Source organism: Panthera pardus, unplaced genomic scaffold (genome assembly GCF_024362965.1).
Source record: "Panthera pardus isolate Hobbes unplaced genomic scaffold, ASM2436296v1 HiC_scaffold_27, whole genome shotgun sequence".
NCBI lineage: Eukaryota > Metazoa > Chordata > Mammalia > Carnivora > Felidae > Panthera > Panthera pardus.
In genome coordinates this window covers 99,419,105-99,442,051 of record NW_026526843.1, presented here as the reverse complement: position 1 = coordinate 99,442,051, position 22,947 = coordinate 99,419,105, and the positions used below count along the sequence as shown (strand labels likewise).

The window sequence follows — 22,947 nt, the reverse complement described above, 5'->3', positions numbered from 1 at the left end:
CTTCAATTTAATAAATGCAATATGTGCAAAGTGCAGTAAAGTGAAGCACAATAAAACAAGGTATGCTTGTATTCCATTGTTGGGATGTACCATAGTTTATCCATTTATCTGCTGAAAGACGTCTTGGTTGCTTTCAAGTTTTGGCAACTATGAATAATGCTGCTATAAACATCCATGTGCAGGTTTTGTTTTTGGTTTTTTTTGAGGATGTAAGCTTTCAACTCATTTGGGTAAATACCAAGAAGCATGATTGCTAGGTGGTGTAGTATGTTTAGTTGTTGTTTTATTTAGAGGAACACTCTTGAGGTATGATAGACAAAAAGCTGTGCAAATTTAATGTGTACCAATTGATGAATTTGCAGATAAGTACGTACTCATGAAAGTGCCTCCACAATTTGTTATAAAAATATCCATCACCTACAAAGGTTTCCTCCCACCTTATTTATTTATGTATTCTAAGAACAGTCCTTACAAGATCTATCCTCTTAGCTAAATTTTAAGTGTACAATGCAGTATTGTTAACTATAGGCTCTATGCTGTCCAGTAGATCTCTAGGATTTATGTATCTTCTATAACTGAAACTTCGTAACCTTTGATTAATATTTCCCCATTTCACCCTTCTCCCAGACCCTGGCAAGCACCATTCCACTCTCTGCTTCTGTCAGTCTATTTTAGATTCCTCATATAAGTGGTATCTGTCCTTTTGTGTCAGCCTTATTTCATTTAGCATAATGCCCTCCAGGTTCATCTATACCGTTGCAACTGGCAAGGTTTCCTCCTTTCTAAGGGTGAATGATATTTCTTTGTATGTATGTTTCATATTTTCTTTATCCATTTGTCCATCAATAGACATTTAGACTGTTTCTATATCCTAGCTGTTGTGAGTAACACTGCAATGAACATAGGAGTGCAGATATATCTTCAAAATCCTCATTTCAGTCCCTTTGGATATATGACCAGAAGTAGGATTGCTGAATCATATGGTAGTTCTATTTTTAATTTTTTGGTGAACCTCCATACTGTTTTCCAAGTGGCTGTACCAATTTACATTCCCACCAACAGTGTAGATACGTTCGGTGCAGTAAGAAATTTCCAAACCGTCTTGCAGAGTGGCTGTGCCATTTTGCATCCCCACCAACAGTGAATGAGAGTTCTTCTTGCTCCATATCCTCACCAGCATTTGCTGTTGTCAGTGCTTTGAATTTTGGCCACTCTCAAAGGCATGCAGTGGCAATTCATTTCTATTTTTTCAAGTTTATTTATTTTGAGAGAGAGAGAGAGAGAAAGCGATTGTGCAAACAGGGGAAGAGGAGAGAGTGAGGGAGAGAGAGAGAATCCCAAGCAAGCTTGGCACTGTCAGAGCAGAGCTGGATGTGGGGCTCAAAGTCATGAACCCATGAGATCATGACCTGAGCTGAAATCAAGAGTCAGACGTTTAACCAACTCAGACACTGAGGCGCCCCTCATTTTTATTTTAATGTGCCACTTTCTAATGACAGATGATGCTAATCATGTTTTCATATGATTATTTGCCATCTACATATCTTCCTTGATGAGGTATCTGTTCATATATTTTGCCCGTTTTTTGATTGGGTTGTTGGTTTTCTTCTTGAGTTTTAAGTGTTCTTTGTTTATTTTGGATAACAGCATTCATCGGTATTTTTTTTTGTAAACATTTTCTCCCAGTATGTGGCTCATCTTCTTGTTCTCGTGATGTTTTTTTGCAGGGCAAAAGCTTTAATTATACTGAAGGCTAGCTTATCAATTATTTCTTTCATGGATTCCCATCACTTTTTATATCAGATCTAGAGATTCTTGGTCTGAAGGTCCAGTGGCCAGTCATCAGAAGGCGGGGTGGGGGAGGAGTCCACAGCCCTGTGTGGTGTCCAAATGAGGACCCTGAGTGGATATTTAGGACCTAGCAAGCCCAATACAAAGAGGTTCCCACAGAGCTATAAGCACTGAGTGCCTCCTGGTAAGGGTGGTTAACTAAGGTGCCTTTCTCACTTATTTTTTTTTTTTTATGAGTCCCAGGGAACCTTGAGGTATCAATTGCAGTGTAATTGAGAGGAGGGTTTTGCAGCTTTACCGAAAGTCATCATGATAATTTTGAAGGTAAACGTAGAGGATCCCTTGCCATGTTGGAACATGTGGCCCCACTGCCAGCCATGCTGTCACACTAGTCAGTAAAAGGGCTGACAGGCTATAGCCTAAGGCTCACTCTGTCTCCAGTAGGTTCTCAGAGACAGGCTGACTAGGAGAACAATAGCCTCATAAGTTAGAGAGTGTCCTCAATAAAACCTGCAGAAGTGGCTTTGTTTAACACCAAGGTGGAATATCCCTGCTGAAGGTGCATCTCATTGTCCCTCCTCCAGGGGCCCACAGTACTTACTGTTCTGCCTGCTGTTGATGACCACAGAATCATCATTCCTCAGTATCAGAAGAGGAGGTTCATCAACATGAGAAATGCCACCAGGCCTGAGGATCTCAAGGGGGCTCAGGCCACCACAACAGAAAAGGGTCCCCCTTCTCCTCTCCTGTTTTGGGGATGCTCCCTCAGATTTTCTTATTGCTGGCATTCCTAGGAGCCTCAGAGAACTCTATCCACCAGCATTACTTCTGCAGTCATTTCATGCACGAGGTCTGAACAAGGTGTCAAGAGCCAAGATGAGAAAGTTCAAACTGCTCTGAAGCCCCATTCTCCACTGAGAACTCACGGAAATATTCCCTAACCAGGAAGGTGAGCATGTTGATGCACTTTCTACTGGGGAAGCATGCAGGGAGGGAGCCCATGATGCAGGCAGCACTGCTGAAGGTTGTGAACAAAAAGTATAAGGGGCACTTCCCTGGGATCCTCAAGAGGACCTCTGAGCACTTGGAGCTGGTCTTTGGCCTCGAATTGAAGGAAGTCAAACCCAGTGGCCACTCCTACACCCTTTCCAGCCAACTAGACCTCACCAACGATGGCAGTGTGAACACTGGCTGAGGCTTTCCTAAGAATGGGCTTCTCATGCCTCTCCTGGGTGTCATCTTCTTGAATGGCAGGTATGACAATGAGGAGGACATCTGGAGATTCCTAAATGTCTTTGAGAATCTGTGTTGAGATGAAGCATTTAATCTTTGGAGAGCCCATCACAGAAAATTGAGAGCAGGAAAGGTACCTGGAGTACAGACAGGTGCCCAGCAGTGATCCTCCACGCTATAAATTCCTGTCGGGCCCAAGAACCCACGCTGAACCCAGCAAGATGAAAGTGCTGGAGTTTTAAGCAGTCGACATATTCAATGCAGTCCACATCAGAATAACACCAGCATTCTTCACAGAGCTAGAACAAAGAATCTTAAAATTTGTATGGAACCAGAAAAGACCCCGAATAGCCAAAGCAATCTTGAAAAAGAAAACTAAAGCAGGAGGCATCACATCCCAGACTTCAAGCTATACTATAAATCTGTAATCATCAAGACAGTATGGTACTGGCACAAAAACAGACACTCAGATCAATGGAACAGAATAGAGAGCCCAGAAATGGACCCACAAATGTTTGGCCAACTAATCTTTGACAAAGGAGGAAATCCAATGGAAAAAAGACAGCCTCTTCAGCAGATGGTGCTGGGAAAACTGGACAGCGACATGCAGAAGAATGAACTTAGACCACATTCTTAACATCATACACAAAACTAAACTCACAATGGATGAAAGACCTAAATGTAGGGCAGGAAGCCATCAAAATCCGAGAAGAGAAAATAGGCAACAACCTCTTTGACCTCAGCCACAGCAAAGTGTTACTTGACATGTCTCCAGAGACAAGGAAACAAAAGCAGAAATGAACTATCAAGAGGGACCTCATTAAGATAAAAGCCTTCTGCACAGTGAAGGAAACAATCAGCAAAACTAAAAGGCAACCGACGAAATGGGACAGGATATTTGCAAACGACATATCAGATGATGGGTTAGTATCCAAAATCTGTAAAGAACTTTTCAAACTCCACACCCAAAAAACAAAAATCCAGTGAATAAATGGGCAAAAAGACATGACTAGACACTTTTCCAAAGAAGACATCCAGGTGGCTAACAGACACATGAGAAAATGCTCAACATCACCCATTATCAGGGAAATACAAATCAAAACCACAATGAGATACCACCTCACAGCTGTCAGAATGGCTAAAATGAACAACTCACAAAACAACAGATGTTGGCGAGGGTGCAGCAAAAGAGGAACACTTTTGCACTGCTGGTGGGAATACAAACTGATGCAGCGACTCTGGAAACAGTATGGAGGTTTCTCAGAAACTTAGAACTACCATACAACCCAGCAATTGTGCTACTAGGTATTAATCCAAAGGATACAAAAATGCCGATTCGAAGGGGCATGTGCACCCCAATGTTTGTAGTAGCACTATGAACAATCGCTCAAGTATGGAAAGAGCCCAAATGTCTATCGACTGATGAATGGATAAAAAAGATGTGGTATGTATATACAATGGAATATTAGTCGGTAGTCAAAATCTTGCCATTTGCAACAAGTGGATGGTTCGAACTAGAGAGTATTATGCTAAGCAAAATAAGTCAGAACAAATATATGATTTCACTTATATGGGGAATTTAAGATACAAAATGGATGAACATACAGGAAGGGAAGCAAAAATAATATAAAAACAGAGAGGGAGACAAACCATAAGAGACTATTAAATACAGAGAACAAATTGAGGGTTGCCAGAGGGGTGTTGGGTCGGGGGATGGGCTAAATGGGTGATGGGCATTAAGGAGGACACATTGGGATGACCACTGGGTGTTACGTGTAAGTGATGAATCACTAAATTCTATTCCTGAAATTATTACTACACTATATGTTAACTACCTTGGATAAATTAAAGAAATAAAAAAGGAAAGTAAAAACAAAAAAGTGTTGGCATTTTTGCCAACATCACGGCCTTCCCGTGCCATTAGGAAGAGGCTGCGAGATGAGGAAGAGAGAGCCCGAGCCGCAGCCAGGGCGGCCTCCACTGCCAAGGCCAGTGCACGTTCCCGGGCCATGTCCAGCAGCTACTCTCCTCCCTAGGGACGGCTGAGGCAGATTATTCGTGGTTAAGGAAAGCAGTTGATCTTGTAACTAGCGGAGGGCCCTGGTGCGGCTCATGAGAACACAGTGTAATACATTTGTGTTTTTGTACATTTTGTTTAAATTGGAGATTTAGCTTTTTCTTCCTAGTTTCAAATGTCTTTCCTTTCAATTAAAGTTTTATTTAGCTTCAGAATCCAAGTTTGTGAATGACATGGATCATACATTTATTGGAGTTTATCAGGTTGAAAAATAAGAATTTGGGTATTTTGTAAAACAAATTGAAACCCTTGAAACATTTCTTGTCACACAGAACTAGGTGCCGTGATGTTGGAGTATGGATTTTTTTGTGAAAAAGGAAACTACTCCACAGTAAAGTCTGTGTGATCATGAGATCCAGAAAAAAAAAAAAAAGTGAAATGTAGTCGCTTCTTGGTTTGTTTTCTTCCTTTTAGTCTTTATAAAATTGAAGTATATGTACCTGGATTTGCTTAGCTTAGTCAAAATGAAATTAAATCATAACAAATTTGACTTGCACACTTGCTCTTTAATTGCTCAAATGTTAATTTAGCACCTGCTCTTTGGAAGGCTCCTGGCTAGTACCGGGGATGATAAGAAAAATAGACCCAACCCGTGCCTCTAAAACTGTGGAGTCTAAGAGCAGCTCTCATAGAAAGTAGGTGGTGAGTTATTTCCTAAGATGGAAAGGACTAGTAAAAATAAAGGGTAGAAAGGAGGGAGGGGCTCCAGATGAAGAGTACTAGTGTAAAATGCCCTGAGCCAAGGCAGCTTTGGACTTTGGGCAGCTAAAAGCCCTATGATGGGAAGTAATTTGAAGTTATAGCTGTACGGTGGGCTAAATGCGGCTGTGTACCTGGGGAACAGGAGCCAGGTGATGGGGCTCCAAGTGGAGAGATTTAAGTCTGGAATGGAAAACCCTTTAGCAGTTCCTTTGGGATTGTGAGTAAACCAGAGGGGATCTCCACCCCAGGCAGGGATGGAATGTGTCGGTGCTTCTGACCCCAGTGCAGGTGAATAGAGCACAAACCAGGCGTTTTATGTAAATCATCTTCAGGGAGTTTCTGAGACATAAGGGTGGTGCTCTTTTGAGGTTGGAAACTCAGAAGCCAATGGGAGGGCACTCTTTGCTGTAAGTTGGGGAGTCAGAGCCCATTTTATTAAAAGCACTCAAATTCAGTGTTTTTGGTTTTGTTTTGTTTTTATTTTGCTTCTAATTCTGCAAACTTGAAGGGAGGTATGGATTTTAGGTGATGGCGAAATTCATGAAGATCGGGGTGGCTGGGTAAATGGGCAGCTGAGAGGAAGGAATTAGTCTTTGAATCCAATTCTAGAAATTTGAGTTGCATTCAACTAGAAAAGATTCCCCCACATATGAAATATGATTTATTGGGGGGGGGATTTACTTAAAGTGTCTTTAGAAGCAGCATTTTGAACTGATTTAGTGTTTCATGTCCTAAAAGGCATATATTCTCTGATATCTCCTAGACTAAAACAAATATTCCATCAGGGTGGGGGTGGTATCCTCTGGGGTCAAAATAATCCGAATCATTGTAATAACGGGCATTGTGTAAAGTCTCAATGCATTCCGGGCATCTTTCCAGGTACTTTGCATACATTAACCATGTTCCACCAGCCTGTGAGACAGGATTTAACAAACCCACTTCACAGACGCAGGGCCTGAGGCTCACAGAACTTCGTGATGCACCTGATTCACAGAGCTAATAAGTGATGGGGCTAGGACTAGACCCTTGGTCTGAATTTGTCCAGAGCTCACACTTTTCCGCTTCTCCCAGCCTGAGGCTGGCCCTGGATCACTGACTTCACTTTCTTCAACTCCAAAATGTTTCTCAAGTGAGGAAAAGAAAAACGCTGTGACCAAAATACTGGATTGGAATACATAACCAGAGCAATAAGAATATCAAAATAAATAAGAGATATGAATAAAGGAGAGAGACAGTGGCAATATGATCATCTACCTGTGAAAAATCAGATATCCTCAAAAGATCAGGGGCTCACAAGATCATCTGGTTCCATCCTTCTCTGTAAAGAGTAAATCTTTTAGAGCCACCCTAAGTGTGGTTGGGGAAGAGAAGGAATATATCAGCGGTGGTTTTTTTGTTTCTTTCCTCAGCATACACCTGTCCTGGGCTCCCTGATGTATGCTGCACTTTCCTTATCTTGCAGCACTCTTGGGACCCAGGCTCATGTTCTGCAAGATTTGCAATAGAGAAACTAGTCAAGTGTTTACAGGTACATGTCGTTTCCCAGGAAGCCTTTAATTAAGAGACAGGCAAAGATGAGAACCCCCATGAATGAGTACTGAAGAAACAGCTCTCCCAACATATTGGGGTCATCCAAAGACTTAAAGATGGTGAGTTGAGCTCAGTGGAAAGAATCCCAGTCTCTGAAAGATACTATGAGGACCATGAATGAGAAATGATGAGAGACCCCAGCCAGAAGTGGTTAGCATCGCATCCCTACTGTCTGTTCTTGGAGGCACTGAAGGACCATGCTCAGGCCAGGATCACCCTCACTTCCAACTTGGAATTCTCAGGAAAGGAGGACCTTGATGTAACATGAGCAGCTACAGGAAAGCAGAGAGTGAAGTTACCTGGATGGGTCTTCCATCAAGGTGAGGACCCAAATGTGGACTAAGAGCAGCACCCACCGCACAAACAGAGGCCCCAAATATCTCCTCTGATGCCGACCCTGGGAAGCCCCGGGCAGAGAGGTCAGTCTGATTTTAGCCTCGAAGGTCTCAGGGAAGTGAGGGCCTCCGTTTAATGGAAGATGCCTCGCTGTTGCAGAGAGAGGGACCTGGACCGTAACAAGAATTCACGTGAACACCATGAGTGTTCTGAGGGGACCCCCAAAGCAGAGGGGGCTAAATAGAGTCCCGCGCCTTTCTTAGCACTGGGGAACCCAGAAGAGCTCCCAACTGAGGAGTCGCCTCAATCTACCTCGTGAGTCTCAGGGAAGGAATAGCCTTGTCTCACAGGTCGTAAGTGGAGTCAGGGTGTGGCCCTTGAATGCAAGTGAATCTCTCCCGAAAGGAGGAGGCTCGTAGAGCACCGCGCCTCTCGCCAGACTTGTGCAGCCCAGGAAGGGGTAGCCACGCGCCGCGGGACCAGAGATTCCCCTCTGGCAAGTCAGGAGAGTGGAGCTTTGGAGGCCGGCAGGGGGCGGAGCCCCAGGCCCTGACGCACGTGGGGAGGACCCTGGGCCAGGACGCGCGGGGACCACCGAGTTCTCGGCGGCGGGGTCCTAGAGCGCCCCACCCCTGCTTTCGGCCCTCGGAGACCCCGGGCGGCCGCCGCCGAGGGCCGGATGCGGCTGTGCCGACTTCCTTTCGGGCCCGGACCTCAAGGCGCAGGGCGCGCGGCGTTTGTTCGGCGGCGGCCGGTTTCCCGGGACCGGGCTGAAAGGTGAGGACGCCGAGTGGGACCCGAGGGGACGACTCCCCGCGCCCCCGTGACAGAGGGGACCCCTCCCCGCCATGGGCCCGTTTGGCCCCGGCTCCGGGAGGTCCCGGCGGAATGTGAGGCCTAGCAGTCCCGTAGCCTTGGTCCTCGTAGCCACCGGGACGGCCTCAGGGACGGGAGGGCCTTTGTCTAAAGGGAACGACTTCTTTAGGCAAAGAGGGTGGTCTGGGACCTCGCAGGGGACAAGGCTGGGACCCTTGGAACTCATGAGGGTACGCCCCTCCGGGTGACTGCGCAGACCCCCACTCCTGCTGGCAGTTTTGGAATGCCCTAGAGTAGCTCGGCTAAGAGAACCCCCCGGTTTTGCCTAGGGGGTGGCTCAGGGAGGGAAAGGCCTTCCCTAAGGAAGGCGGCCCGGTTGGCGGAGGGAGGAGGCTTGGCCCTAAAAGGAGTGAGGGTGGGACCGCCCGTACGAACGAGGGGACCTGTCCTCAAAACACGGAACCGCGGGCGCGCCTGCATGCCTCAGTTGGGTGAGCGGCTGACGCTTGATTTCTGTTCAGGTCACGATCTCATGGCTGGTGAGTTCGAGCCCCGCATCCGGCTCCGCAGCTGACAGCGTGGAGCCCGCTGGGGATTCTCTCCCTCCCTCTCTTTCTGCCCCTCCCCAGCTCCCGCGCTCTGTTTCTGTGGCTCAAAAATAAATATTTTTTTTAAAAAATAGGGAAATGCACAGAACTGCACCCCCACTCTCAGATACGGAAGTGTCCAGATAAGGCACCCAGATGTGCAGCACACTAACTTTTCTTCTAGCTACTCACGGACGTGAGGCCTTTGCTTTGAGGCTTGTAGACGCACATAGAGGGAGGAATCCCAAAAGACTCCATCTTTTACTGGTATATTTATTGTTTTTGTTGTTATTGTTAGTGCCCTTGTGATGTCATTTGTACTTTTTAAATGTTTGCTTCCTGGTGAGCCGGTTACACAAAGGCACAGTCTCCTCTGAAGCATGTCTCAGGCGTGAGCCATAGTTTAAGGGTTGGCTGCCCAGTTTAGCAGAGGAAGAGGAGTCCCGTGTCATGCCGTATGTCAGGGTACAAATCCTGTAGAAATGAGACAACTACCCCAGAACAGAGGAGGCCACAGAAATTCCACCTGTGCAGTCAGCCTCAGGAAGCCCGGTTTAGACCTCTCTGGCTGAAGTACCCCCTCATTTCCTTTAAGGAAACGTTTGGTCTAATTGGAGAGGCCCCATTCAGCAAAGGAAGGAGACCTGGTTCCTAATAGGAGTCAAGGTAGTGACACTGATTACAGATGAGCGGACCGTTCCCAGAAAAAGGTGAACCACATAGAGCCTTCTCAGACCTGGGAGACTCAGACATAGTGACATGATAAGTGTCACTCACTTCTTCCAGAGAATCTCAGGAAAGTGAGGAATCTTATTGGTGGGGGAAGCATCAAGTCAGTGTATAGAAGATTTTCAGGTACTGCCAGGACCCAAGGAAAAGACCTAAGAATTGAGGGGACCACCTACACCACAGCATTGAGGGCAACAGAATCCCTTCCTGTCAGCCTTGGAAGTCCACACACAGCTGTAGCTAGATCAGGAAACTTTACTTCTGTCTAGGGGGTCTCAGGGAGGCAGGGGCCTTAGAATGATGGGATAGTCCTTAAGCCAAGACACAAAAGATTTCCAGGTCCTTTCTGAGGTGAGGATGAAGGCACTGATGGATGACTGAGATGAGCACCCACCCAAAGCTCTGGGCCCCACGAAGTTCTGCCCCCTTCCAGCCCTCGGAAACCTCAGGTAGAGGTAGCCAGATGCGTCAGCCCTCGCTTCCACATCATAAGCCTCAGGGAGATAAGGGCCTTGGTCCAGACCTAGAAGACCCAGGTGGGCTGAGGGAGGAACCTAGATCCTGTGTCCAAATTAAGACTAAAGAGGTCAGTGATGTCAGAAGGGCGAAGTCCGTGGAATCTAACTCCTGCTACCAATCCAGGGAGTCCATGGATAGGGTGACTGGAAGTGGCTCACTGTTTCTTTCATCCTGGGGTTTTCAGGATGGCGAGAATCTTAATACCACCTGAGGGAGCTCAGGTCAACAAAGGAAGGATCTCCAGGTTTCACCAGGACTCACGGAGAGGGCCTTGAGGACTGTGTGCAACTCCACCCCATACCAGCAGGGTGCCCCTACCCCCCCCCCCCCCCAGTGATCTCTCTCCTCGTCAGTCCCAGGAGTCTCCAGGAATAGTTGTTCATTAGAGGTGCCCATCAGGTCCCACTCAGAGATAACAGGGGAGTGAGAAGATTGATCTGATGGGTCAGTAGCAGGAAGAATCCCAGGCCATCTTTTGAGTAAAAAGTGAGGACTACACATAATAGGGCCTCAGCCCACCTGCTGTAGCTTTCAGCCTCTAGAGACTATGGGCACCGTGGCCAAATACGGCCACCCCTCACTTCTACCACTGAGTCTCAGTGAGTTGTGGACTTTATTATGAGGAGAATTCCTCAGGTCATGAGAGGGGGAGTCCCAGATCCTCCCAAGAGGCAAAGTGAGGACCATGAACAACAGCTGAAGCTACCACCACCACTGCCCTCCACCGAGTAGGGGGAACAGAGTCTTTCCAAGTCCCCATGCTCAGCCCCTGAAGGCCCAAAGCTGGATTATTAGGCTGAGACTCCTTCTCATTTCTTTGCATCAAGTCTAAGGGAGGTGAGATCCTGTGTTGAGGGTGCAACACCTGTCAGTAGAAGGGAGGGTCCCAAACTCTAGGCGTAGAAAAGATGAGGACTGAGTGAGGACTGAGGACCAACAAGTCCCGCACCGAGAGGGCCCCACAGTGCTGTCAGCACTTCTCAGTTCCTGCTTGTGGGTCCCAGGGAGCTTCGACATGTCAATTTTATGGAAGCACAGGAAAGAGGTCCCGGGCCCTTCCAAGAGTTGATGTGATAATCATAGATTATCCTTGAACACAGAGAAGGTACATGCTACCAGTCCCACTTGTCACCTCAGTGAGCCACAGGTGGGGCTGGCAAGCTGGAACCTGGGGCTCACTTAATCTGGCTTCCTCCACTGGGTTCACAGGGGACAGGCTGACCGAGTGCAAGAGCCCTGGGGGGTCCCAGAGCCGTGCCTCTCAGAAAACCTGCAGAGGTGGTCTCTCCCTGCTGAGGGGCTCACACTCTCATCTTCCCTGCTCCAGGTGTCGGTAGCTCCTGCCCACACTGCCTGCTGTCCCTGAGCCAGCCATGCCGCGGGGCCATAAGAGTAAGCTCCGTGCCCGCGAGAAACGCCGCCAGGCCCGAAGTGGATCGCAGGGTCTCGCGGGCGCTCAGGCCGCCGCAACAGAGGGTGAAGAGTCCACCTCCTCTCCTGTTTCTGGGGCTGCTCCCCTGAGCTCCCCTGCTGCTGGCACTTCCCAGGAGCCTCAAAAAGGCCAAGCCACCACCAAGCGTGCTGGGCGTGTTTCACGGCGAAGATCTAAGGCAGGTGCCAAGAGCCAGGTTAAGGAAAGTAAAAATTCGTCCCAGGCCTCAACTTCTGCTGAGAAAGCTCCAAACGATCCTCTAACCAGGAAGGTGGGCATGCTGATGGAATTCCTGCTAGAGAAGCATAACATGAAAGAGCCCATTATGAGGGCAAGTATGCTGAAGATTGTCACCAGAAGGTTTAAGGAGCACTTCCCTGAGATCCTCAAGAGAGCTTCTGAGCACTTGGAGCTGGTGTTTGGCCTCGAGTTAAAGGAAGTCAAGCCCAACGGTCTCGCCTACACCCTCGTCAGCATCCTAGATACCACCGATGACGGCAGTGTGAGCATTGGCTCTGGCTTACCTAAGAGCGGGCTGCTCATTCCTCTCTTGGGTGTCATCTTCTTGAGTGGCAATCAAGCCTCTGAAGAAGACGTCTGGGAATTCCTGAATATCTTGGGCGTCTATGATGGAAGGGAGCATTCAATCTTCGGGGATCCCAGGAAGCTCATCACCCAAGATTTGGTGCAGGAAAAGTACCTGGAGTACCGCCAGGTGCCCGACAGCAATCCTCCACGCTATGAGTTCCTGTGGGGCCAGAGAGCCCATGCTGAAACCAGCAAGATGAAGATCCTCGAGTTTTTGGCCAAGGTCCACAACACCGTCCCCAGTGCCTTCCCGTACCATTATGCAGAGGCTCTGCGAGATGAGGAAGAGAGAGCCCGAGTCCAAGCCGCAGCCGGCGCAGCCTCTACTGCCAGAGCTAGTGCTCGTTCCCGGGCCGCATCTGGCCGCTCTGCTCCTCCTTAGAGAGGGCTGAGGCAGATTCTTCGCTTTGTGTTTGATGAGGTCTGCCAACCTTTTAAGTAGTGAGAGGTTAAGTTGGGGTTGGAGAGACCATAATATATCTTCTTTGTTTTCCTGTTGTGCATTGAGTAGCTTACAAATGTTCCTTTAAAAAGAATGTTTCAGAAGAATCTAATAAGATTCAGAATCCAAGTTTATAAATGACATGGATCGCATATTGCCGTTTATCAGGTTTAAGAGTAAGGTTTAAGGATAAGATTTAAGAGTAAGAGTTTTGGTATTGTGTAATGTAGCTTGAAAATCCTCGTGTCTTCTTCGAGTTCCAGAACAAGATAATATGGCTTTGGAATGGGGATTTTTTTCAGAAATAGGAAAGAACCAGCAAAAATATAGCTCTAGTTTTAAAATAGAAACAAAGTAAAATGTAGTTACATCTTGGTTTGTCTTATTTTTGTCTGTCTCTTTGTGAAATTTAAGGATATATACCTCAATGTCCTTAATTTATTGAAGAGTTCGGAGAAAACTAAAGAATAATAAATTACGTTCCTCACTCAGTGCCCAGTTTATTCTCACCATTAATTGAGTGTCTGCTCTTTGGAAGGTTATATATTAGTAGCGATGATGCTGACGATAAAGAAGATCCTGCACCTGGCATAGATTTTTAACGGCAGCTACTATATAAGGAAGATGGTGTGATGAATTCTAATACGTAAAAGACAAGTTAAAAAAAAAAATGAGGAAGGGGGTCAGGTGAAAGTACTAAAGTGTAAATTCTCTGAGCCAGGACACTTTGGGGTCTGGGGCTTTGGAGATTCCTTGCCGCAAAGTAATTTTAAGTGAGCTGCTTGCTGGGCTAGGTGGGGCTGTGATTGTCGTGAGCAGGGGCCAGACCTTCGGATGGGGGGCCTCAGGGTTGAGAGACAACTCTGGAGTGAGACACTGTCCTTAACAGTTACTTTGAGATTGTAGGTAAACCACAGAGCATCACCAACTGGGGAAGGACTAGAAGGTGGTTGGTGCTTTTGTGCAGGTGCGGGTAAGTTTGGTGCGCACAGTGTTTTATGAACGTTGTCTTTGGGAATTTCTCAGAGATAAGGGCGATATTCCCTTAGCAGGATGCCAAGAAGCACTGTGCTGGCACTCTTTGACCTGGGGGAACCAGACCCTACTTTGCTAAATAGGTTATGTTGAATGTAACTTGACAAAATGTCAAAATAGGACTAGATTTTGGTGGTGGTGAGGCAAATGAAAATAGCATTGTTTTTGTTGGGAGGGCAGTTGGGAGGGAGGGGAATTCTTGGTGCTTGACAAATTATACAAGCTTTGGGTTGAATCCCGGTGAAATCCCTGCATCCAAATTAAAGAACATAGTCTATAATGGGGAAATTTCACTTAGTGTTACTTGCTAAGCAGCAGTTAGGCCGACATGGTTTTCTTTGTCCTAGAGTACTACAGTCTCTGAAATCTCCTGAACAAAAACAAAAAAATTCCCAGAGATGAGGGAAGTTTCTTCTGGTGTGAAAACAAGCATAATAATAACTACCATTTATTAAAGACCCAGTATTTGCCAGTCACTGTGCGAGATACTTCACATACATTACATATGTTCTAGCACTCCTGCAGGACAGGGTTTATCCAACACTTGGCAGATGAAGAACTTGAAATATTCCCAAGTTCATATGGCTGGTGAAGTGACAGAACCAGGAATAGAGCTCAGTCTGATTGCTCTGGAGCCCACACTGTGCCACTCCTCCCAGCCTGAGGCCTACCTGTTCCTTGATTACCTTCTCTTGCTATGCCATGATGTCTCTCAGGCAATGAAAGAAGGACCCTGTGGCCAAAAGAAGAAAGATAAAAATGAGAATCGGGCACAATTTGGGGATTGTCCCTGGGGTTCATGTCCCTAGGATCTCCTGGCCCCTCGCCCCAGGGTCCCCCGACAGCTGGCTCTGTCCTGGTCTCAGCACAAATGTCCAGTCCTGGCACTTTCCTGCATGACGGCTCCCTCCCCTGGGGCTTCCCCAGTGGGCCCTCATGTCCATACCTGGACCTGACCTTCAGGCCAGCTCTCTCCTGGGTCCTCCCCTGGAGGCTGCACCCTGCTCCTGGGGGAACAGACAGCTCTCAGGCCTCACCCTCCCCTGATTCAGAGCATTCCAACTCCCTGCAACTCCCATCCCGCACCCTGGCCCCCCTCTGACAGCAACTGCCCTTCTGTGTAATTCTGACAGGTCTAGACACCTCCTCATCTCCCCTGGGTGCCTCCACCTCACTCTAAAAGGTTTGTTGCCAAATCAGCTGGTAAGTACACTCTGATTTGACATCGAATCTCCAGGGCCTTTGTTTGTAACTCTGAGGCTGGAGAAGACTTTTTTGGAAACAACGTGATATTTGCAGTAGAATTTTAATGAAGTGTCTTATTTGAATGTGGTCATTGAATCTGTACACTGATGAGTGAACTTAACTATGTGGTCAAGAACCAAAGCCTCCTGCCTAAGTGGTAGATGAGGAAGGACCCAGGAAACCACTGTGTAAGCAAATGTCTGCTGAGGCTCAATTCCCAAAAACTCATCTTGGCAGACATGCTAAGTTTCAATAAAAAGGAAAAAGGATTCACTGTTCTTCCAGTGAATCTTGTCTGTATCTGTCCCAGGGAAAATGTTGTTTTCACACTGTACTTAATGGCACCTGTTCACATCAGGTGGTGGGTAGCCATGATTTTGACCACGCACCTAAAAAAGTAGGGGAAAATTCTCAGCCTACTGAGATTATACAGGTTATTGCAAATGGCCATGCAGGAAGGTGCTGTTGAGGGACAAGGGGTAAGCCCTCCCTGCTGAGATTTACAGGACCCTTTTGAAAATTAGATGGTAATTCTATATTTGAAAACATCAGTTACATTTTACACAAGAGAAGAATAATTGATGAATTTCAAGGTAAATTTGGCCTTCTCAGAAACTCCTCCAACTTCCTCAAGAAGGTTGAGGGTACTTGGGTGGGTCAGTCGGTTGAGCATCCAACTCTTGATTTCAGTTCATGTCATGATCTCATGGTTTGTTGAGTCGAGCCCCACATCTGGCTCTGTGCTGACATTGGCAAAGCCTGCTAGGGATTATCTCCCTCCCTCTCCCTCTGCCCCTCCCCTCCTCAAAACAATAAACATTTTTGAAAAAGGGAAGAAGGTTGTTGTTATAACCAATTGCAACAGTTGCTCCTGATTGAGTACCTACAATGCAGAAGCCATCAATTGCCATCCCACTCATAGTTGGGAGGGTCATGTGACTAACCCCTACCACTGACCTATGAGCAGAAGCATGTTTATCACCTCCAGGCCAAAGCACATTAGAGCCAGTATGCCACCTCCAGGCTCTCTCTTCCATTCAGCAGCAATCATGGGGAGCCCGTGTTGACATGTGGAGCCACGTGATGGATACAGCCTGGATCTCTGGGTCGCCTCATAGCAGTGAGTCTCTTGCCAACCCCCATCAGGTAGTATGTACGCAAGAAATAAGTGCTGATTGCATTATGCCATTCAGCTTTCAGGTTTCCTCTATTGCATCAGTTAGCAATAACTTCATCTGAGTCATGTGCAACTGGTATTTCTGTTGTTAGCCTCATTTAAACATTTTAATGGCAAAGCTAATAGTAGTTTATATATTCTTGTTATAAAAAATTCTAACACAGGTCAATCAGAGTCTCCCCCCCATAACATTCCCCCAAAATTCAACCCCCTTTTCAAAAGTAACCACAATGAACAGTCTGATGTGTGTCATTTTAAAACTGATTTGAGGCTTTTTCATACATAGATGTGCCATAAGAAGATAGCGTTTTTAGGCATGCATAGGCAACAGTGTGCATATTGTTCTGTAACTTGCCCTTCTAACTTAATGAAGTGAACGCAGGATCTTTCCGTGACAGCTCATATGAGATCTGTCTCACTTTTTATAACTGCCATCACCATTAGAAAAAGTCCCAACCATCCCTCTCTCTGGTTCTGGCAACTTACAGCATGAAGCAGAGCCACCTCAACCAGCCTATAGGTCCCTGAGAACTCAGGGCCTCTGTGTTAAGATGCTGAGTTTTGCGGCTATTCATCAGGCACAAGGCGTTTACTGATATGTACGTTAAGGATTAGCAATGCTTACAAGCAATTCAGATTTGAATTTTTCATCTTTGTATTCCACAGGTAGCACATAGGACTCTTAAAAATATTTTAGGGGCGCCTGGGTGGTTCAGTTGGTTGGGCATCTGACTTCGGCTTAGGTCATGATCTCATAATCCCTGGGTTCAAGCTCTGCGTCGGGCTCTGTGCTGACAGCTCAGAGCCTGGAGCCTGCTTCAGATTCTGTGTCTCCCTCTCTCTCTGCCCCTCACCTTTTCACGCTCTCTCTCTCTCAAAAATGAATAAACATTGGGGTGCCTGGGTGGCTCAGTCGGTTAAGCGTCCGACTTCAGCTCAGGTCACGATCTCGCAGTCCTCGAGTTCGAGCCCCGCATCGGGCTCTGGGCTGATGGCTCAGAGCCTGGAGCCTGCTTCCGATTCTGTGTCTCCCTCTCTCTCTGCCCCTCCCCCATTCATGCTCTGTCTCTCTCTGTCTCAAAAATAAATAAACATTAAAAAAAATTTTTTTTTAAAAATGAATAAACATTTAAAAAAAGGTTAAGAAAAGCTTTAAAAGGCATGAGAAATGCCAATTATAGATATTAGGGAAACCTTTAAAATGGGAAAAATAATTTATAAAGGAAGAAGTAAATGATCTATAATAATTTCACCTATAAAATACAAAAAATGTATTTTGAACTCATAAACTGTTCTCTCTCAAGATGGCAGATTAACAGAAAATTTGTATCAGAGGATAAATTCCTGATGGTTCATGGCTTTCTACTTAGTTCATGGGGCATATATATCTCACACTATCTAGAAAGACAACATGCAGTACTTAGGAGCATGGGATTCTGGAGCTAGACATTTGGTGTTTGAATCCCAGCTCTACCATTTATTAGCTGTGTGATCTTGGATAAATTACTTAGCCCCTCTGTGCCTCTTTTCTCATCTGTAAAATTGGGTACCTAACTACGAAATGATATTGAGGATTAAACATAAGGCATTCATAGCCGAGCCCACAAATTCATAAGCATTATATATGCATTAACTATTATTTTATTATCAAAGCTTTTTGCTGAATTTTGATCTTGTGTGTTAACTAACCTCTAATACAGTAAAAATATGAACCCTATAGATAACCTTAACAACAGACCAAAGTGTAGAGAGGCACCTGGGTGGCTCAGTTGGTTAAGTGTCCAACTCTTGGTTTCGGCTCATGTCATGATCTTAGGGTTTGTGGGTTCAAGCCCCACGTCAGGCTCCGGACTGTCAGCATGGAGCCTCCTTGGGATTCTCTCTCTCTCTCTCTCTCTCTCTCTCAAAACAAATAAACTTACAAAAAAAAGTAGAAATATAACCTCTGAGAACTGTGATGTCTGTAGCCCCTAAAACACTATAGGAGAATTCTCATTAATATTAAGTTGATAAAAAATTATTTTATAATGTTTAAATACTAGCCACGGTTATCAGAAAAATGTATTAACCTTAGTACTTCATTCCTCATTTATATAGGATAAATGAGGTGCTTTATTTTCTGTCATTAGTAAATAGCTACTTAAAGAAGAACTGAGGAACTTGGCTTTGACCACATCTTGGACTAAGACTTAAGGAGAGTTTGGTATCCAAGGATACCTCTTTTTTTTTTCAGCCCAATCTTGCTTTAATCTAGTCTTTTTTTTCTTTTTTAATTCACATCCAAGTTAGTTAGCATATAGTGCTATAATGATTTCAGGAATAGATTCCACTGATTCATCCCCCCTGTATAACACCCAGTGCTCATCCCAACAAGTGTGTTCCCTAATGGCCCTTACCCATTTAGCCCATCCCTGCACCCACAACCCCTCCAGCAACCCTCAGTTTGTTCTTTGTATTTGAGAGTCTCATGTTTTGTCCTCCTTCTTTTTCTATTATTTTTGTTTCCCTTCCCTTATGTTCATCTGTTTTGTATCTTAAAGTCCTCCTATGAGTGAAGTCATATCATTTTTGTCTTTCTCTGACTGGCTCATTTCACTTAGCATAATACCCTCTAGTTCCATCCACGTCGTTGCAAATGAAAGATTTTGTTCTTTTTGATTGCAGAGTAATATTCCATTGTATAGGTATACCACACCTTCTTTATTCATCCATCGATGGACATTTGGGCTCTTTGCGTATTTTGGCTACTGTCAATAGCACTGCTATAAACATTGGGGTGCATGTGCCCCTTTGAAACAGCATACCTGTATCTCTTGGATTAATACCTGGTAGTGCAATTGCTGGGTCAGAGGGTACTTCTATTTTTAATTTTTTGAGGAACCTCCATACTGTTTTCCAGAGTGGCTGCATCAGTTTGCATTCCCACCAGCAGTGCAAAAGAGATCCTCTTTCTCTGCATCCTCACCAACATCTGTTGTTGCCTGAGTTGTTTATTTTAGCTATTATGACGGCTGTGAGGTGGTATCTCATTGTGGTTTTAATTTGTATTTTCCTGATGGTGAGTGATACTGAGCATTTTTTCATGTGTCAGTTAGCCATCTGCACGTCTTCTTTGGAGACGTGTCTATTCATGTCTTTTGCCCATTTCTTCACTGGATTATTTGTTTTTTGGGTCTTGAGTTTGATAGGTTCTTTATAGATTTTGGATACTAACCCTTTATCTGATATGTCATTTGCAAGTATCTTCTCTCGTTCTGTCGATTGCCTTTTAGTTTTGTTGATTGTTTCTTTTGCTATGCAGAAGCTCTTTATTTTTTGATGAGGTCCCAGTAGCTCATTTCTGCTTTTGTTTTTCTTGCCTCTGGAGATGTGTTGAGGAAGAAGTTGCTGTGGCTGACGTCAAAGGCTGAGGCCTGCTTTCTCCTCTAGGATTTTGATGGCTTCCTGTCTTATATTGTGGTTTTGAGTTAATTTTTGTGTATGGTGTAAGAAAGTCGTCTAGGTTCATTTTTCTGCATGTTGCTGTCCAGTTTTCCCAGCACCATTTGTTGAAGAGACTGTCTTTATTGCATTGGATATTCTTTCCTGCTTTATCAAAGATTAGTTGGCCATATGTTTGTAGGTCCATTTCTGGGTTCTCTATTCTGTTCCATTGATCTAAATGTCTGTTTTTGTGTCAGTACCATACTGTCTTGATGATGACAGCTTTGTAATACAGCTTGAAGTCTGGTCTGGAATTGTGATGCCTACAGCTTTGATTTTCTTTTTCAGGATTTCTTTGGATATTCAGGTTCTTTTCTGGTTCTGTACTAATTTTAGGATTGTTTGTTCTAGCTCTGTGAAGAATGCTGGTGTTATTTTGATGGGGATTGCATTGAATCTGTAGATTGCTTTCTGTAGTGTTGACATTTTAACAATATTTTTTCTTCCAATCCATGAGCACGGAATATTTTTCCATTTTTTTGTGTCTTCTTCAATTTCTTTCATAAGCTTTCTATTGTTTTCAGTATTTAGACTTTTCACCTCTTTGGTTAGGTTTATTCCTAGATATTTTATGGGTTTTGGTGCAGCTGTGAATAGGATCGATTCCTGGATTTCTCTTCCTGTTGTTTCATCATTGGTGTATAGGAATGCAACTGATTTCTGTGCATTGATTTTATATCCTGCGACTTTGCTGAATTTATGAATCAGTTCTAGCAATTTTCTGGTGGAATCTTTTGGGTATTCTATATAGAGTATCGTGTCGTCTTCAAAGAGTGAAAGTTTGACTTCCTCCTTGCCGATTTGGATGCCTTTTATTTCCAAGGATACCTCTTAATGTGTCTTTTACAAATCTGAGAAGTTTCTGGTGATCCCATCTGAGAGTAATATGAAAGAAGAACTGGAATACATTGGAAATCCTACATACTCAGAGCATTGTTTTCATGCATATTATATGTATATGTAATATATATTATGTAATATATATGTAGTATATATACTATGTAATATATATGTAGTATATATAGTATACTATATATATATATATATCTAGTATATACATATACTAGATATATATATCTATATATATACTAGATATATATAATATATATGTATATATATAGATATATATATATGTATGTGTATATATATATATATATATATATATATATATATACACACATATATATTAGAGAGAGCAAGGGAAGGGCAAAGGGAAAAGGAGAGAGAGAATCTTAAGCAGGTTCCATGCTCAGCATGGAGCCCAACATGGAGCTCGATCTCACGACTGAGATCATGACCTGAGACAAAATCAGAGTCAGTTGCTTAACCAGTGAGCCACCCAGGCACCCCCATGCATAGTGTATATTTTTAAGTGATTTTTAAACTTACCAGCTGGAACATTTTATGTCATGATTATTAGCCTCATAAGATATTTCATTTTTATTTATACAAATATTTGGAATCTTTGATTAGATGTGTGCATTTGGGTCAGGTGGACTTCTTTTATTTTGCATCAATGCACTTCTGGAATTTCCTTTTTCCAATTCTCTTGGAATTTCTCCAATTTTCTGGCATTCTCCCTTTTCTAATAAAAAGCATAAATACCTGGCACAGCTTCCTGCTTGACTCTATTATTGTGCCTTATGTAATTAATGTAAGTCATATTTATGTCATAGAATAATACATATTTCTTGTCTAGCCACATTGCAGGTTAAATAGGCTGTGGGATCTGGCCTGAGAAACTAATCACCCTTTGTTATTTCTTTCCAGTCGGGAAAGAGCGGCCAGAATTCTAAACAATTAACGTAAGAACTAAATATATAGGATAAAAGTTGTTTATAAATTGAGATCTCTTGTACTAAGGGGAAAACATTAAGACCACTATTCTTGCAAAACATAAATGGAGAAGTCAGGCAAAGACAATTCAATCAGCATTTATGTCATTATCTCAATATTTCAAGCCAAACTGCAAGTATAATATACTGTGATGTGTGTTTGTATTGTGATATCAGTTTCCAATTATGGTATCTATTGGCTTTATTAATCTGACAAACACATTTCTTAGCTAAAGCCGAAAGACACTGCAGAATCTCTGTCAGACTATTATAACTCACATCCTCTAAAGTGTTTGATCTTGCTGGCTCAATAATTCTACATCCGGAAATCTAAGGAAAGGTCTCTTTTCTGGATCTCTGATGCATATGACGCTGTTGTGACCATTCTCTCCTTTGCCAAATATGCTACTGCCTTGGCTTTTGTATTAGTCACAATAAGCTATGTTAGAGGGTCAAAGTAATACTGAAAGTTCAGTGTTTTCCCACAACAAAGGTGTATTTCCCGAGGTTGCTACACGTTCAGTGGGTATGAGGGAGGAAAGCATATTAATGGTTTGTCCTGGCGCTTGTCTCTTCATTGAGGCAGGGAAGAGTGGCCAGAAAGTTGCTAAAGGGCTTTTCTCTGATTCAGGCAAACCTATTATTTCCTTTCCCATTCCATTGGCTGAAACTAGGCATATGTCCTTGGTCAGCCTCAAAAGGTCCGAAAAATGGGGCTTTCTGGGTGCCTAAGAAAGAAAAATACGGAATTGGATTTGGTGAGCATAGCATTGTCTACTAGAGTTTTCAAGACACTACCCTGTCCTTGTTCCTTCTACCTCTCAGACTTTTTTTCTCCATGTGTTCAGTGGACTTCTCCTTCTCCACATCACTACTTACACATTGGTGTTCCTTGCATTACCATTTTGAGTTCACTATTTCTTGTCTCCCCAATACTATCCACAGGTAATTTCATTTACTATGGCAGTTCTAACTACCAACTATGTGATGCTAACTTCCAGATCTATTATCCCAAGCTCTGACCTGCACACAAAGCCTTTAACACAGATCTACTATGATTGGTTCAGAGAGATCTCATTTTCAGTGTGAAAAAAAATATAAACTCATTATTTTCTCCCAAAACTCTTTTGTCCTCTTCCTATATTCTTTGTCCCAGGTCCTGGCAGCACCATATTTTCCGAGTCTAGATTCCTCCCTATCATTCCCACCTCTTAATTTTATATGCCAGCTTGGGGGACGCCTGGGTGGCTCAGTCGGTTAAGCGTCCGACTTCAGCTCAGGTCATGATCTCGCGGTCCGTGAGTTTGAGCCCCGCGTCGGGCTCTGGGCT

At 44.4% G+C, this 22,947-nt stretch overlaps 1 protein-coding gene and 1 pseudogene across 1 annotated transcript in view; both read left to right on the top strand.

Moving 5' to 3' along the window:
* Nucleotides 1-12,911, top strand: part of LOC109249376 (melanoma-associated antigen B1-like) — a 36,063-nt gene extending 23,152 nt beyond the window's left edge. The window contains exon 2 of the mRNA XM_019419748.2: nt 11,708-12,911. Within this exon, the coding sequence (XP_019275293.2) occupies nt 11,754-12,782 (1,029 nt within the window). The 5' untranslated portion in view covers nt 11,708-11,753 and the 3' untranslated portion in view covers nt 12,783-12,911. The remainder of the gene's footprint in view (nt 1-11,707) is intronic.
* On the top strand, nt 2,101-3,266 carry LOC109249335 (melanoma-associated antigen B4-like; annotated as a pseudogene).
* Nucleotides 12,912-22,947: the final 10,036 nt, after the last annotated feature.